We start from the raw sequence: 15717 nt of genomic DNA on the forward strand, positions 1-15717 counted from the left end.
GTTTTTACAAATCAGGGAAACATATTAAAATAAAAATTGCAATAACCTTGAATGCTATTTAGTACTACCTGTTTAGCGACTATGACAATTTGTTTCATGACCAAATGTCTTAGAAAATTACAGTACAGAGATCACAAAATGTTGACTGTGCACTCAGCCTCTATAAGAATCACCAGACCAAAAGGCAAAAATAGAACGGTTTGCTTGAAATCTTGGGTGATATATTACTTCTAGTCTAATTTCCATTAGCTTGTAACTAAATACACCGGGAGATTGAGGGAGTAATTGCATCAAAATTGAATTGTAGTGTCATAAAATTCTATTAAAATGATATGCATGAATCAACAGAAGCAATTGCTGTAAAATTTCATAAATAAATCGTTTCCAATATATTGGTACAATTTTACAATATGGAAACATAAATCAACATAAGTCATCCCTTTTAAAACACAAACATCATACAACATAAGAGCTTAAATGCATATTTATGTTCAACATCTTGTTTAATCATGCCATTATATTCTAAGCCACAGGCATTAGAGTTGTCACCAGATTTATGTATTATTTATTCATTATCTTTTAACTATCCGTGAACGTATTGTCAAGGTGATCTGGTTTCCTCCCACAATCCAAAGATGTGCAGTCAGGTGAATTGATCATGCTAAAATTGCCCAAAGTTTTAGGTGCATTAGTCAGAAGTAAACATAGGGTAAGAGAATGGGTCTTGGTGGCTTTTTCAATCACTTGTCAGAAAATTACTGCTACAACTTAAACTTTCCAAAAACATGTAGAATACTGGATAGAAACTTAACATGGATTTCTACCATTTGAAATGATCAGTAAGGGAGCAGGGTGAAGTGTAGGTAAATACCTAGATTGATGTTTGTTTAAAAATTAAAACAGCAAGTACTTTTCATAACTACATGCTGCTCACCCAGAATTTTCCCCGGAAACTGACAGCGAATTGGGATCCTGACAAGGTCCCATATATCATGGTGGTGCAGCCTCTTAGAGTGCAGAATTAAACCTGTACTTAATTGATACAGACCATGTGTCCCATAATACTATAGTCATAAGCTAAAGTTTAACAGTTGAGATAAAAAGATAACAAAAAAATGATTTAAGCATTCACTGAGTTTACTCATTGTGCAGCTATGGAATATAAGTCAGGAAGGTTCAAAGCTGGTAAGTTAACTGAGTTTTCACTTTCCCACCAACCGTTAAACAGCTCCAATATTCGCAGACTTAAATACATATAATTAGCTGGCCAAGAAATCAGGTAGAAGTCAATGTCTTCAAGCATGACAAAAAAAAAGAGAAGATGGTAGAAAATTAATGAGAACGTGGTTAGCTAAAACACAGTCCAGTTTCCTTTCCAAGCTATTTTCTTGAGAGTTAAGCCACCAATTTAATGCTTTAGAGACATTGTAATGGAAGAGAGTTAGGACAGAACCACAGATGGCTATGGCACAGCAAAAAGAATCATGGGTAGGCTGGCCAAGACAGCATGCGGAACCCAGGCATGATTAACAGAATCATGAATTCAGCGGGAGGGCTGTAGAAAATCACAAAAGTTCTTTTTAAACCAGGTATTAAAGAAACATTTTAAGTTCAATTCACAATGACGATGACAGTAAAAAGGGCTAAATTTGGCTTGGATGAGAGAAATGGGGGGGAAAAAAAGGACAGAGACTGCCTGTGTAGGTGGTAATGACCCGAATCATCTAATGCTGCTAAAATTCACTGTTACGGGTGAGAACATATGCAGCATAATTGAGTCAAATGGTTTGGGATGGAAACTGTATACCTCATCTCACTGCAGGTGACTAACAGATGATCACATTTTCCTTTGGTGTTGATAAGTAAAGCTCCTGTGACAAATTTTTTCCACGAATTAGATTCAAGATGATGTTTCAAAAATACCTTCAAAAATAATGTTTGGTGACAGAACATGTTGCCATTTAGAAGCACAGTTACAATCTTGTGCTTAACTAATATGGTGTTCAACCCATGGTATCAAGTTGAAATATGGATACAATGGAAAGGAAAACCTACAGAACTACCACAAATTAAAAAACCCTCTGAAGTATTCAATTAGTTTTAAAATTACCAGCAGGGGAAAAACCATAAAAGTTTATTTAACTTTAGTCAGTGGGAAAATGTTAGTCTGTTCCAACGGAAGTAATAGAAACACATTGAGAAACACAAAATTTAATTGAGCAAAGTCACCACAGCTACATGAAGTGGAAATCTTGCCCAACAAATTTATGCAAATTCCTTGAGGAGACATAAATGGGAATTAGTTGAACTAAGATATTTGGATTTCCGAAGCTGTTTGTTAAGATACCACTAAGGCTACTTAATATGTTAATGCCTCACGGTGTTGTGATGTAGAGGTGCTGGTATTCGACTGGGGTAGACAAGGTCAGAGGTCAGACAACACCAGGTTATAGTCCAACAGGTTCAGTTGAAATAAACCTGTAGGACTATAACCTGACGCCGTGTGACTTCTGACCGTGGTGTGTGGGTGTGTGTTCGCATGATCGCATGAGTAGAGAATTGGCTAACAAACAGAAGAGTGTTAGGATAAGGAAGGAATTTTGAGGATGACAGCCTGTACCAGTGGAGTGCATCAGAAATTAGTGCTGGGGCCACAATTATTTACAAATATATATGAATGATGATGGGGGGTAAATGTGCTATCACCAAGTTTGGGGATAACATGAAAATAGAAGGGAAAGCAAATAGAGAGGATGACACAGAGTCCGCAGGTGGAAACGGACAGTTTGAATGATTGGATGGACAGATGGAATAAAATGTGGGATGATGAGATTATACACGAACAGGAAGAAAAGGAGTTGAATGCTACTTAGAGAAATATTGCCAGAAGCTGTAGCAGAGAAAATTTGGGGGTTGGTGCACATAAATCACAAAATAAACTTGCATACAAGTGGATAATAGGGAAGACACATGAAATGTTGGTCTTTAAATCAAAGGGGATAGAGTATAAAATTAGAAAAAAAACTTGCTAAATTTATACAAGGCACTAATTAGACTACATATACAATACTGTGGACAGTTTAGTCTCCTGACCTAAGGAAAGATAAACTCGTAACAGAAGCAGTCCACCGAATGTTCACTTGGTTGATCCCAATATGAAGGATTGTCTAGGAGGACAGGTGGAGTAATTTGGCCCACACTCATTGAAGTTTAGGAGAACGAGAGATGACCGTATTAAAACATACATGATCCTTAGGGGGCTTGACAAAATAGGTGCCAGGAGGTTTTTTTCCCTTTTGGAAACTTAGAAACAGAGGGTGTAACTCGGAGTAAGGAGTTGTAAATTTATAACAACAATGAGGAGGAATTTGTTCACATAGAGGGCTATTGAGGCTGTCATTAAGTATATTCAAACGGTAAAGTTTTAATCAGTAAGGGAATCAGGGTTATGAGGAAAAGGCAGGGAAGTGGAGTGGAAGCTCATCAGATCAGGCATGATCTCACTGAATATGGCGCAGACACAATGGGCAGAATGGCCTACTTCTGCTCCTATGCCTTATGGCTTTACTTGGACAGTTATCAGGCCTTGTCATTGAAATGGCATAACTGTCTGCAGGATGGAGGAATTATTGCAGAAGAGCTACCTGCGGGATCTAAAAAAGACAAACAGAATCAAAGATTTTCTTGAAGCTTTAAGTGGGAACAAATTCCTGACCAAGTGGATCAAGCAGCTTACTTGATTGCTTTGTCTCTATTCAATCTGCAAGTGTGCATCTGAGTGGTCAGTTGCCTGTGAAATCTTAACGGCACTTCCATCCTAGGCTTCCTATAGTGTTCCACTGAACTTCATTGGAAATATACATAGTAGCACCTCATCTAACAGTTTGACATTTTACAAATCCAACAATTTCTCATCATAGTCACGATTCCATTTTTTCCAGACAGCTTTTGTCTAATTTTGCTTCTCACATGCAAATCTCTCAAGGCCCACAAGTCATCTTTTTATTCAACATAGCAAAAGGGATGAAACTATTTAATCATCTTTGCATTCTGCTTTATTGCATACTCGTTATTCTTTCATCCTCCTCCACATTCCCTGCCTTTTGTACTTGCTTAAAATCAGTTGCATCTGGTTTTGTTGCTCTGATAAAAAGCTAATGCTCTAAAATATTACATTGCTTACTCACTCCATGAATGTCACTTGACCTTCTTAGTATTTCCAGTATTTTCTATTTTTAAGGGCTTATTTCAAGATTTGTAAATGGCAAAAATGAACAATAGCTGTCTCAATTAAGTGTCAAGCACTTCAGTGTAACATGAAGTACCAGAGGTGAAGGATAAGGTTATTCTTAAAGCAAGAGCATCAGTTGAAACAGCACGAGTAACTACTGTAACAAGTAAGCTATGATAATAAATAATGGTCTCTTTGGAAATATGGTGATTAAAAGAAAACATAAGATAATGTTGGAAAGGCATGGTGACATATTACCAATAGCAATGCAAATTTGCTACCCTCTAATCTCAGTCTGCATTGAGATGGTGATAGAAGTTCACTCTGATCGTTCAATCTCCAAGTATTAACACTGACTAGGTCTTGTAAATTCATAGCAACTTCAAATGCTTGTCATGTGAAAATATTAAATGTCTCCACTTACAATTAAACCAAATGATTTTATTGAATATGACTACAGAAATTAGTATAATACGGATATTATTTCTGGCAGGTGGGCAAACAGATCAAAAATTTGCACATTTGTCTTTTCAAATATTTGTAACCCAAACAAATCTGGACAATTTTCCAGTCAATCCAAGACTGAGCAATGAGATAACCAAAATATTTTGTACTTTTAAAAAAAAGTCATGCTCAAAAGCCTTCAGGACTTAATTGTTGCAGCATCAGCTGGAGGAAGTACCAATCTTATTAAAACAAAACAAGTCCCTGATGTTATCATACAACATTTCCATGCAGAAATACTTTTCCCAAAACAAAAACAAACCAAAACAAAATGTAGACATGTATATCCAATACAGAACAATACAAAACACAAAACTGAATAGAAATTATACACTGGATTGAATAACATCACCGGCTTAGTTAGTGCACTCAAGGGTTTCAATATTAATGTCAGACCAGCGTGTCCAATATCAGATGAAAAGCCCAGCCAGGCTAGGTACTTGAAGGCCCTGTAAATCGTAAATGCTGCAGTACACAATTGACCCGACACCTCTAAATGACAAACTTTACTTTGGTTTCGTTCAATATCTCAAGGGAATCAGAAACGATCCTCCACAATTATAGGAGTGATAGAGACAAAGATATGAATGATGACAATTCCAGACTTGGCGGTCTCCTTGGTCGCGGAAAAGGTGTTTGACCGGGTGGAGTTGCTGTATATTTTTGGTGTCCTGGAACGTTTTGGCTTTGGGTGGGCTTTCGCTAGGTGGGTGGCAGTGCTGTAAAATAACCCTATAGCGACAGGCCTCACGAATTGCATAAAATCAGATAATTTTAGCATTGGGAGAGGCAGCTGATAAGGGTGTCATCTCTCGCTGCTGCTATTCACCTTAGTAATTAAACCGCTGACAGAGGCTTTTCAGAAGGACTCTAAAATAGTTGCCCCAAAAGGTAGGAATGGGAAAGCACAAAATTACTCTTTACGCTGATGATGTTCTTCTTTTTCTGGCTAACCCAGAAAAAGTCTGTACCCCGGTTAATACAAAACATTAACTTCTTCGGCATACTCTCGGGTATAAAATAATTTTACAAAATCAGAAGCCATGCCCTTGGGATGCCTGATCTGGCGCGAGTGCCTGATCTGGAGGCTCCCTTTCTGGTGGTCACAACAAGGTTCTCTTTATGTGTATTTTTATTACCCCTGCTTTCCACCAACTGTACAGAATTAACGTTGTGCAATTGTTTGATAGGATAAAACAAGATCTTCAGCATTTGGAGGGGTTACCAATTTCACAGTTAGGCTGAAAAGCCCTGATTAAAATGAACGTTCTTCTTTGGCTACTTTATCCCACGAGAATACTCCCGTTGCTATTGCCCAGACAAGTGCTGTGGAGGCTCAATGGTTGGCTCCCAGATTGTAAGCGATACCAAATAAGCATCTTATTGCCCTATGTGAGTGACTAGGTGTGGAAGGATCCAAGGTCTTAGCAAGTTTTGCAAAGATTTGTAGCTCAGGTTGAGGTTTTGTATGTAGGTTTGCTCGCTGAGCTGGAAGGTTCATTTCCAGATGTTTCATCACCATACTAGGTAACATCTTCAGTGGGCCTCCAGGCAAAACATTGTTGATAATTCCTGCTTTCTATTTATATGTTTGGGTTTCTTTGATATCACCAACCCAAAGAAACCCAAAAACATATAAATAGACAGCAGGAATTACCAACAGTGCTTCGCCCGGAGGCCCACTGAAGATGATACTTAGTAAGGTGATGAAATGTCTGGAAATGAACCTTCCAGCTCAGCGAGCAAACGTATATATGGATCCAAGGTTGATATGGCTTGACATGGAGGCTGCCCAGGCAAGGCATCCCCTCCTTAGTTTGGGGTTTATGGATAGGATGAAATCTGAGCATTGTAGAAGTCTGATTCTTATAAACACGGTCAAAGCATGGAGGATGATGCAGCAGGGCAAGGGTAACTTGCGTAAAACCTCACTGTTTACCTGCTTAGTTGAATCCCAAGGATTCAGGCCGGGGTCAGTGGATTCCAGCTTCAAAGCATGGGAGGTTAAGGGAGTCTCCTGTTTGGGAGACTTATTGGAGGGAGAGATCTTGATGTCTTATGACCAGTTAAGTCACAAATATGGGCTACCCAGGGACCTCTTCCGTTATTTTCAGATTAGGGATTAGATACAGAGAAGAACCACGCTTTTACCTCAGCCCTACAAGTCTGACATGGAGGGAAGAGTGCTCCAGCTCGATATCATTTAGAGAGGGGGCACCTTGGAAGATATGGAAAGGCTCCACGGAGTCTGGGGTCAGGAACTAGTAGTGGAAATTTCATCTGAAACATGGAAGCACATATGGGAGAATGTGAATAAGATCTTAATACACAATAAAGCATAGGCTATGAAATTAAAGATTCTTCACAGAGCCCAGATGGCCCCAGAGTGATTAGCAAAATGAAAGGAGCATCTACAGGGTGCCCTAAGTGTAAAACAAGCACCAGCACCCTCACATTGTCTGTGGTTGTGTCATAACATTTCTAGGTACTGGGTTGCCATAGTGAACAAGGTGGAGGAAATCCTGGGAATTGAAGTTGAGGCGAATCTGGTATCCCTTCTTTTGTGACTGCCAAATCTGCCTTTACTAGATGAATGGAAGAGATTATTCAACATTCTCACGTATTGTGCAAGGAAGAACATTTTAATGAGCTGGACCTACAGTGTGGAAACAGGCCCATTGGCCCAACCAGTCCACACTGGACCTCTGAAGAGTAACCCACCCAGACTCATTTCCCTCTGACTAACGCACCTAACACTATGGGCAATTTAGCATGGCCAATTCACCTGATCTGCAGATCTTTGGACTGTGGGAGGAAACCGAAGCACCAAAGGAAACCCATGCAGACACGGGGAGAATGTGCAAACTCCACATAGACATAGACATGTCACCCAAGGCTGGAATTGAACCTGGGACCTTGGTGCTGTGAGGCAGCAGTGCTAACCACTGTGCCACTCCAATATCTGCTGATAAGAACAAATGTGATGCATCCCATTTCTGATCACTTTTTCTGCTTTCTTTTAAACTTAAGAGCTCTGCTGATAATCTGTTGACTCCCCAGCAATTCCTGAATACAAACTGCAATGCCTTTGTAGCACAGACTCGGGCATCTCCATTATCCATCTGCCATTAGATGAACTGCACTAAGATCACTGCATGCCAAGAGACTATATCCATATGTCACAGTACACAAAACTATTACGACATTGCATACTGACTTGCAGAACTGTCTCAATAGGAATTCTTAGGTTCAACAAAACCAACAATTTGTTGCTACCTGTTGTCTTCTCCTTCCTGTAATGGAAGTGGCTCAATATTTTGAAAAGGACTGCACAGAAGAGCAACGTAAATGTCAGAGTGCGGCATGTGAGGTATTTACAATCAGGGTCTGACAAACAAAGTCAAAATATCAGTAAAAGTGCTGATATCAGTCCAGACATTAGAACAGGGAGAAAATGAGGACTGCAGGTGCTGGAAAAGCACAGGCGGTCAGGCAGCATCTGAGGAGCAGGAGAATCAATGTTTCGAGCATAAGCTCTTCATCAGGGCTGCTCAGACATTAAAACAACCAGTCCAATCTACTCAGGAAAGACTCAAGCTGCTTCTCTTGTTTCTTCATTATCAAAAAAATTCATTGACAATATGTTTAAGCAAAATTAACATCTAGATGTTCCTTGTAAACGCATATTAAATGGCATTAATAAATAAAAGCTCCGACATCTATAAATTATTGCGTTAATGGAATCTCATCGTAAATATATTGAGAGAGTAGTTTTATCTTCAGCTATTTACACAACCTGTATAACCTATTCACACCATGACCATTGTTTCTTTGTCCACTTTACTGTCTCTGTCACATTGAAACCATCTGAATTCTAGCCCGAATGATGCAAAAGCATAATATTAGGTACTGAAATGAAATATTGCCTTAAGGAAGGTGGTTTTACTGAAGCAAATGGAGAAAATCAATCTTGACATTTATTCTCAATTAAACATTTGACATCAGACAATGGTGAAACCCAGCACAGCTTTTACATTACAAAAGCTCATGGCTTGTGCAATCACTAAAACATGTCTTCACACCAATCAATCCAAGTGAGTCCTGGTACTTGTTATACAGAAAGCAGCACAATAGAAAAAATATAGAATTAGTTTCACTATTTCAAGGCCATAAGGACATGACAAATTGGAATGGGGTTTAATATATAGGAATCTCTACTGAAGTGTGCATGCAGACAGGACAAACAAGATCATGTAGAACTTCCATGGCACCACACTAAAGGTCTATTCTACCTAAATATCAACTTGGACATGCAAAATGAATACCTATTAACAACAAATTAAGTTCACAGCTGCAAACACAGTCAGATCACAGAATCCCTCCAGTGCAGAAAGAGGCCAAGTGGCCCATTGAGTCTGCACCAACCCTCTGAAGAGTATCCCACACAGACCCATCCCTACTCTATTCTCATAACCCACATTTCCCATGGCTAAGACCTGCAAATCCCTGGACAATATGGATAATTTAGCATGGCCAAACCACATAACCTGCACATCTGTGGACTGTGGGAGAAAATCAGTGCATCTGGTAGAAACCCACACAGACACAGGGAGAATGTGTGGAATTTTCACAGTTGTTTGGTAGTACAAAATCCAAGTACTGCTCCCATAAAACCAACATTTTATGATCTGAAGTTTCCACAAGAAGATCACCATCATCCTGGTGCCAAAGAAAAATCATGCAGCGTGCCTCAATGACTACCACCCAATGGCTCCGACCTCAGAATTATGAAATGCCTTGAGAGGTTTGTCATGGCTCACATTAGCCCACCAAGCTGCCTTGATCGTCTGCAATTCACCTACCAGCACAATAAGTCCATGGCAGGTGCCACCTCCCTGGTCCTACACTCAGCCCTGGAACATCTGGATAACAAGGATACCTATGTCAGGCTCCTATTTATTGGCTATAGCTTGGCCTTCAGCACCACAATTTCAAACAAACATCTTTAAACTCTGAGACCTAGGTCTCGGCTCCCCAATCTGTGACTGGATCCTCGGCTTCCTGACCCATAGATCGCAATCAGTAAGAACAGGTGACAACACCTCCTCCATCATAATCCTCAACACCGATGCCCCACAGCCACCTATTATACTCCTTATACACTTATCACTGTGTGACCAAATTCTCCCACAACTCCATTTACAAATTTGCTGATGACACCACTACTAAGTCAGATCTCAAACGATGATGAGACAGAATAGAGAAACAAGATTGAGTGCTTAGTGGCAAAGATCTCTCTCTAACATCCACAAAACGAAGGGGTTTCAGCAAGTAGAGTGGAGGTGGCGATGGTCAACAGCATCAAGTTCCTTGGAGTGATCACCAAGTATCTTCCTGGTCCACCCACATCAACATGACAGTCAAGAAAGCACAACAGCTCCTCTATTTCCTCAGGAAGCTAAGGAAATTCAGAGTGCCCACAATGACACTAGCAACCTTTATAGAGGCTCCATAGAAAGCATCCTATCCAGATGCATCACAGATGCAGCAACTGCTCTACCCAAGACCGCAAGAAACTACAGAGAGCGCCATGAACACAGCCCAGTCCAGCATGCAAACCAGCCTTTCATCTATTGACTCCATCCATACTTTTCACTGCCTCAGGAAAGCAACCAACATAATCAGACATAACCCACTCTGATATACTCTCTTCAACCCTCTTCCCTTGAGCAGAAGACATAAACACTTGAATGCACATACGAATAGCAAGAGCAGCATCTCCCCTGCTGGTATCAGACTTTTGAACGCATTTTTCTAATATAAATTCTGATCTCTCTCTCTCTCTCTCTCTCTCCATCCCCCCCCCCGCCAACCATCTTCACTGCAGCTGTAACATTGTATTTTGCACACTGTTCTGCTACCGTGATGCACTTTGAATGATAAAATCTGTCTGCATAACATGCAAAACAACACAGTACTGTACATGTGACAACAATAAGTTGATCAATGTTTTTGGTTTGTGTCTTTCTATATGTGTGGAAGGGTTTCAAAAAAGTAGTTTTAACTACTGAAGCTATTGTTAATATTTCATATCTGTTTACTTGTGATCAGAAACACTTATTTGTAATAATGAGTGGTTCTTGTTAAGGATAGAAACCTGGTCAGGTGTTTTCTGTTAACTTGGTTGCAGCAGATAAAAATCAAAGTCTGCATAAGAATACTCCTCGATATAGAAAGAAACGGCTACATCAAGGTTCTTGAGATGCAGTGGCAATGTCTGTACTGTTAAGCCAGAACAGCCTAGGTTCATGTCCTACCTGCTCCAAAGGTGTGTAATAATATCTGAACAAGTTGATTTGAAAATATACATAACATGGGCGGCACGGTGGCACAGTGGTTAGCACTGCTGCCTCACAGCGCCTGAAGACCCGGGTTCAATTCCCGACTCAGGCGACTGACTGTGTGGAGTTTGCACGTTCTCCCCGTGTCTGCGTGGGTTTCCTCCGGGTGCTCCGGTTTCCTCCCACAGTCCAAAGATGTGCGGGTCAGGTGAATTGGCCATGCTAAATTGCCCATAGTGTTAGGTAAGGGGTAATGTAGGGGTATGGGTGGGTTTCGCTTCGGCGGGTCGGTGTGGACTTGTTGGGCCGAAGGGCCTGTTTCCACACTGTAAGTCTAATCTAATCATGACAGAGCATTCAATTAAGTCAATCAGATAATTTGGAAGTAGCAGTGTCCCTACTTCTAAGCCAGGAGGTCCAGGTTCAAGTCTCACCTGTTCCAGGAGTGTTTCAAAACACATCCAAACAGGTTGGTTAGAAAATATACAAACAGATTAATCAGGATGTTTTTGTGCTTTAATTATTTTGTTGTCACTTTAGAACAAGTGGAGCTTGAGAATCAATGCACCAAGTAGGTTGCAACAGAGAGAAATGGAGCTTTCAACAGTTCTTTTTGGCTGAACATTTTGATGCAATAGAACAAATGATATTCCATTAAGTTAAAGAATCCAGAAAGGATATTATACCTTTTATTTTTTACAAACTAAAGTTCCCTATGTCTGGGGCAAACAAACCACTTCTGTTGCCATGCTCTTCACTATCTACCCTGCCAAAGACCTATTGTCTGTTTGCTGTTTCCCTCCAACCCACCTCAATTTCACCTGTCACACCGTTTCACCCTGGCCCAAAGCAGCATCACCTTTCACATCTAATATTCAAATTAGCATTCTCCTGCCTCTGCTGTTAAAGTTGGCACTCCTCCTTCTTATCCACTTGGACCGATACAATCTACCCACTGACTCTCAGTTAACTTCAGCATTTATCTTCTTCTTCCTTTAAAACTGCTAACACCACTTTATTCTATTTCCCCCCCAATTCACTGGTATCCATTGCCCTCCACCCATCCTCAGCTCTCAATCTGACTTGTCCGTAGCAAATGAATCAACTTAAGGTCCCTGTCTCTTTGGATGTTGCTCCTGGCATAGATACTATGAGTTACATCACCGTCTGTGGGAGAGAACTGCTATTCTTGTGAATATTTCCACCTCCACTACGATAATCAGGATCACTACTGTTAAACATTTTGAGGGAATGAGGAGCTTCAGTGTGCTCCAACACGTCACCAGGAAAGGCAGCAATGGTTTGGATCCGAGTGCTGTTGAGGGGAGGGAGGGGAGAGTGGAAAAAAAGTCAAATGCTAGTGCTAGGAGGGAGAGCCTTGTTAAAGGTATGTTTAAATACCAAATACTGGCATAGCCTCCAAAACACTCATAGTTGGCATGTATGCAACAAGTCCTTCAAGTGGGTGTCAGTTGCCAGCAGGTTTAAGCTTGATTGAACTATATCAGTTGCCAGCACATTCTTACAGATGAACTGGGTTAGTTTCAAACACTCAGTTTGCTAAGTTTGGTCAGAGTGATCAAACCTTGCAACTGTGCACTTGAAGTTAGCAGGCAGTGATGATAACAATTCTTACTATATACCCTGACCGAGCTGGTCCTCTTGTAAGTCACTGATTAGGTGCCTTAATTGAAAAGTATATATTCCAAATATTATCTTTACATTTACAAAAAGCTTTCAAACCCTGATCTGAAGTTCAAAGTAGCTTACTTCTGAAGCTAAGACTTGCTACTTTAACAGGTAATCGATCAGGTCAATGACATCGATGGTAGTAAACAGAGACGACCAGAGCGGCCTCTGAATTCCATTGCCCCACCCCGGTAGAAAACAGAACTTCAGCTTCCACTCTGTGTTGAAGAGACTTGTGTAGAAAGCTGCATGCACCCCGCCAAGGCAATCTCAATACAGGAAAGTGGAGAAAGGGACCTTGCCGCATTGAAGCTGAATAGATAATGATTGGTCTGATAAAAATTAAGAATACCTTTGAGATCAAGTATTATTTCCACAAGGTAAGCATAACTAGGTCTGGGGCAATTTTTAAACACTACCACCTGGCAATGGAGAGAATAAGTGGAACTGATGATGAAATTGATCTAATTTCAGGATTCAGCTGTGATCCTCCCCTTAAAAAAATAATCCACTCCATGCTCTGCACCGAAATGTTACTCAGACCAGTACAAAAAGGTCACTGGACCCTATGCGGGATAACTTTTCTCTGCACAGATACTGCCGGACTTTGTCGAGTTTCTCTAGCAATTTCTGTTTCTGTACAGGAGCTCCCATCCCAGTGGTGCAACTTGAGCTGCTTCACGCCTGCCCACAAAGTGTGAGCTTTCCAAGCCGCAGGGATTTACACAATGAGAGAGAGGGGGAGAGAGAGAGAGAAAATGTCGGGTCACAGTGAAAACACCCAAAACCCCGCTGAGGGGAGGAGGGTAAACTAAGATTATCACAGCGACAGCCAGCGTGGGTGGGTCAAATACAAGCGGGAGCAGCCGAACAAACCGACCTCTGGGGGTCACAGGGGTACTTGAAATCTCAATGCATAACAGTCAGCTCAGGATCTGTTTCCACCGCAGAATGCTCCACCTTTAACGCCCTTCTCCGAAACTGACAGGCGCGCTGAGGACTATTGAGCCGGACAGGCGATTGGACAGAAATTACATCATTTCATTGTATCCTATTTCCAAATGCAACACAAGTCCTTGAGAAGTCTCTGAATAATAAAGGGGAGGTGATTCTACACAGTACCCTTTCCTCTAGAAACGAGAATAAACAGTACCAAGGGTCTGGCTAAAACAAACCACACCACCACCCCACACAAAAAAATAAAATCACTTGGACACACAGGTCTGATTTATTTTGTTTAGAATTGAAAGCAAAATGATCTCCTTTGCCTCTACGCTACACCCAAAACCAAAGATATTGTTGGTCAATTCTCAATTTGGCACCCGCTTATCAATATCATGCCTTTTGTCATCATTTTTAAATCTAAAAACAAAACCCAACACCCATGATGATGATGATGTGGAAATGTTCCAGACACACGCTAAGCTAATCCTCCCGCCTCAATAAACAAAAAGATTCTTCGGACTGGCCATGAAAGTGTCGGTACACTCAGCTGAAATGTGTACACTGGAAGATGACATGTTGCTATCCAGAAAACCCAACAGATGACCGCGAGTAAACAATTCCAGGACTGCATCATAAGTGTCTCAGAATCACACTGCATTACAACTCGGGGGGAGGGGAGAGCGGAAGAACTCTTTAACATAACGCGCTGCCGAGCAATTTCGTCTTTTAACCCTAGAGTTCCAAGTACTAAGTTAATATGCTGGTCAAATCCATTAAGCAAGCACATTGAGAATTTTTAAAAACAATGAAAGGACTAACAATTTCTCACCCCACCCCATGTTGGAAACATTAAACCCAGAGGCAGTATTTATGAAAGTTTTCCTCTGGTTCCCCTTAAACCGGGACTCTCTCTTGTTATTAACCCTAACAGAGATTTTAAAAAACTGCAATCCTCTCATTACCATACTTACGTTTCTCGTCATCAGCGTGCACTAAAGATGCTGCTCGGGACAAGACATCCAGGGGAGTCTCCATTCTTTAAATATATGTGCATATATATCTCTGCAGCCTGAAAGAATGAACGCAAAACAGAACACACTGCCTGTACCACATCATATGAAGAAACTCGGGTTTCATTCTTATGTTTTGAACAAGAACGCGACATCACCCAAACACATAGTAACTAACCCAAAGCTCCAGTGTAACATTAAAGAAGGCAGCCTTTAAATCCAAAATAAACATAAACCCGCTTCATTACCCATTACAGACGTACACTTGAAATTTTGACTAGTATAGTGATTGCTGAGTTGTGTCTGCTGAAATGCCTGCTCGCAGTATTATTTACCTGTGGTTCACTGGCAGCGCCTGTTTAACTGCAAGCTGGTGTAAAGTAGACAGACCAACGCGGAAGAATGTGAAGAATGATGGAATTCTGTCCTGGCAGGTGGTGAAAGTGACACAACATCATTGGCTCAGAGCAACACCAAACTCCGAATACATTATGGTAATATCCGCCAGGCGTCATATCCTCAGGTAGAGCCAGTGGGATGATGCGGAAGTGAGTGTAAACTTAACCTTCACCTCCTAGCACTTGGGCGTTTGCTCGCATGTCTGGTTTTCCGCGGGAGTGGTGAGATTGAAGTAGGGGTTGGTGGGGAGGAATACTCATCGAAGGGTTGTATTTTTCGCTGCAGCCTTTCAATTCGGGATGTCTTCTTAATTCCGCCCCGAAATCTCGCATTCACTTTTGTTTAATTGCGCTGCACGGAAATCCTTGCAGTAGATTTGAAATGACCCGCTCTTGAAACTGGGACGGGGAGCGGCTTCTGGCCAATAGTTTTCACCCCCACTCAGCAGCGCGTCTAGAGTAGTATTCGATTTAAACTGTTATTAATCAAAGACGCCATGCCATCCAAAACAACTTTGTGGTCAGATGTGGAGAACTGATCTTTTAGCACTTGTTTGTAAACAGTTCAAAAAAGTACATTTTTGTGCCGAAGCAATGTG

At 41.0% G+C, this 15717-nt stretch overlaps 1 protein-coding gene across 2 annotated transcripts in view; it reads right to left on the reverse strand.

Annotated features, from left to right (window-relative positions):
- Positions 1-15150, reverse strand: part of vgll4b (vestigial-like family member 4b) — a 111216-nt gene extending 96066 nt beyond the window's left edge. The window contains exons 1-2 of one of the 2 annotated variants that reach the window (XM_060835516.1): positions 15056-15150; positions 14682-14779 (exon numbers count right to left, since the gene is read on the reverse strand). In XM_060835516.1, the coding sequence (XP_060691499.1) occupies positions 14682-14745 (64 nt within the window). In that variant the 5' untranslated portion in view covers positions 14746-14779; positions 15056-15150. The remainder of the gene's footprint in view (positions 1-14681; positions 14780-15055) is intronic. The other variant, XM_060835517.1, reaches the window with a different exon arrangement.
- Positions 15151-15717: the final 567 nt, after the last annotated feature.

This window comes from Hemiscyllium ocellatum, chromosome 14 (genome assembly GCF_020745735.1).
Source record: "Hemiscyllium ocellatum isolate sHemOce1 chromosome 14, sHemOce1.pat.X.cur, whole genome shotgun sequence".
NCBI classification, from domain to species: Eukaryota; Metazoa; Chordata; class Chondrichthyes; order Orectolobiformes; family Hemiscylliidae; genus Hemiscyllium; species Hemiscyllium ocellatum.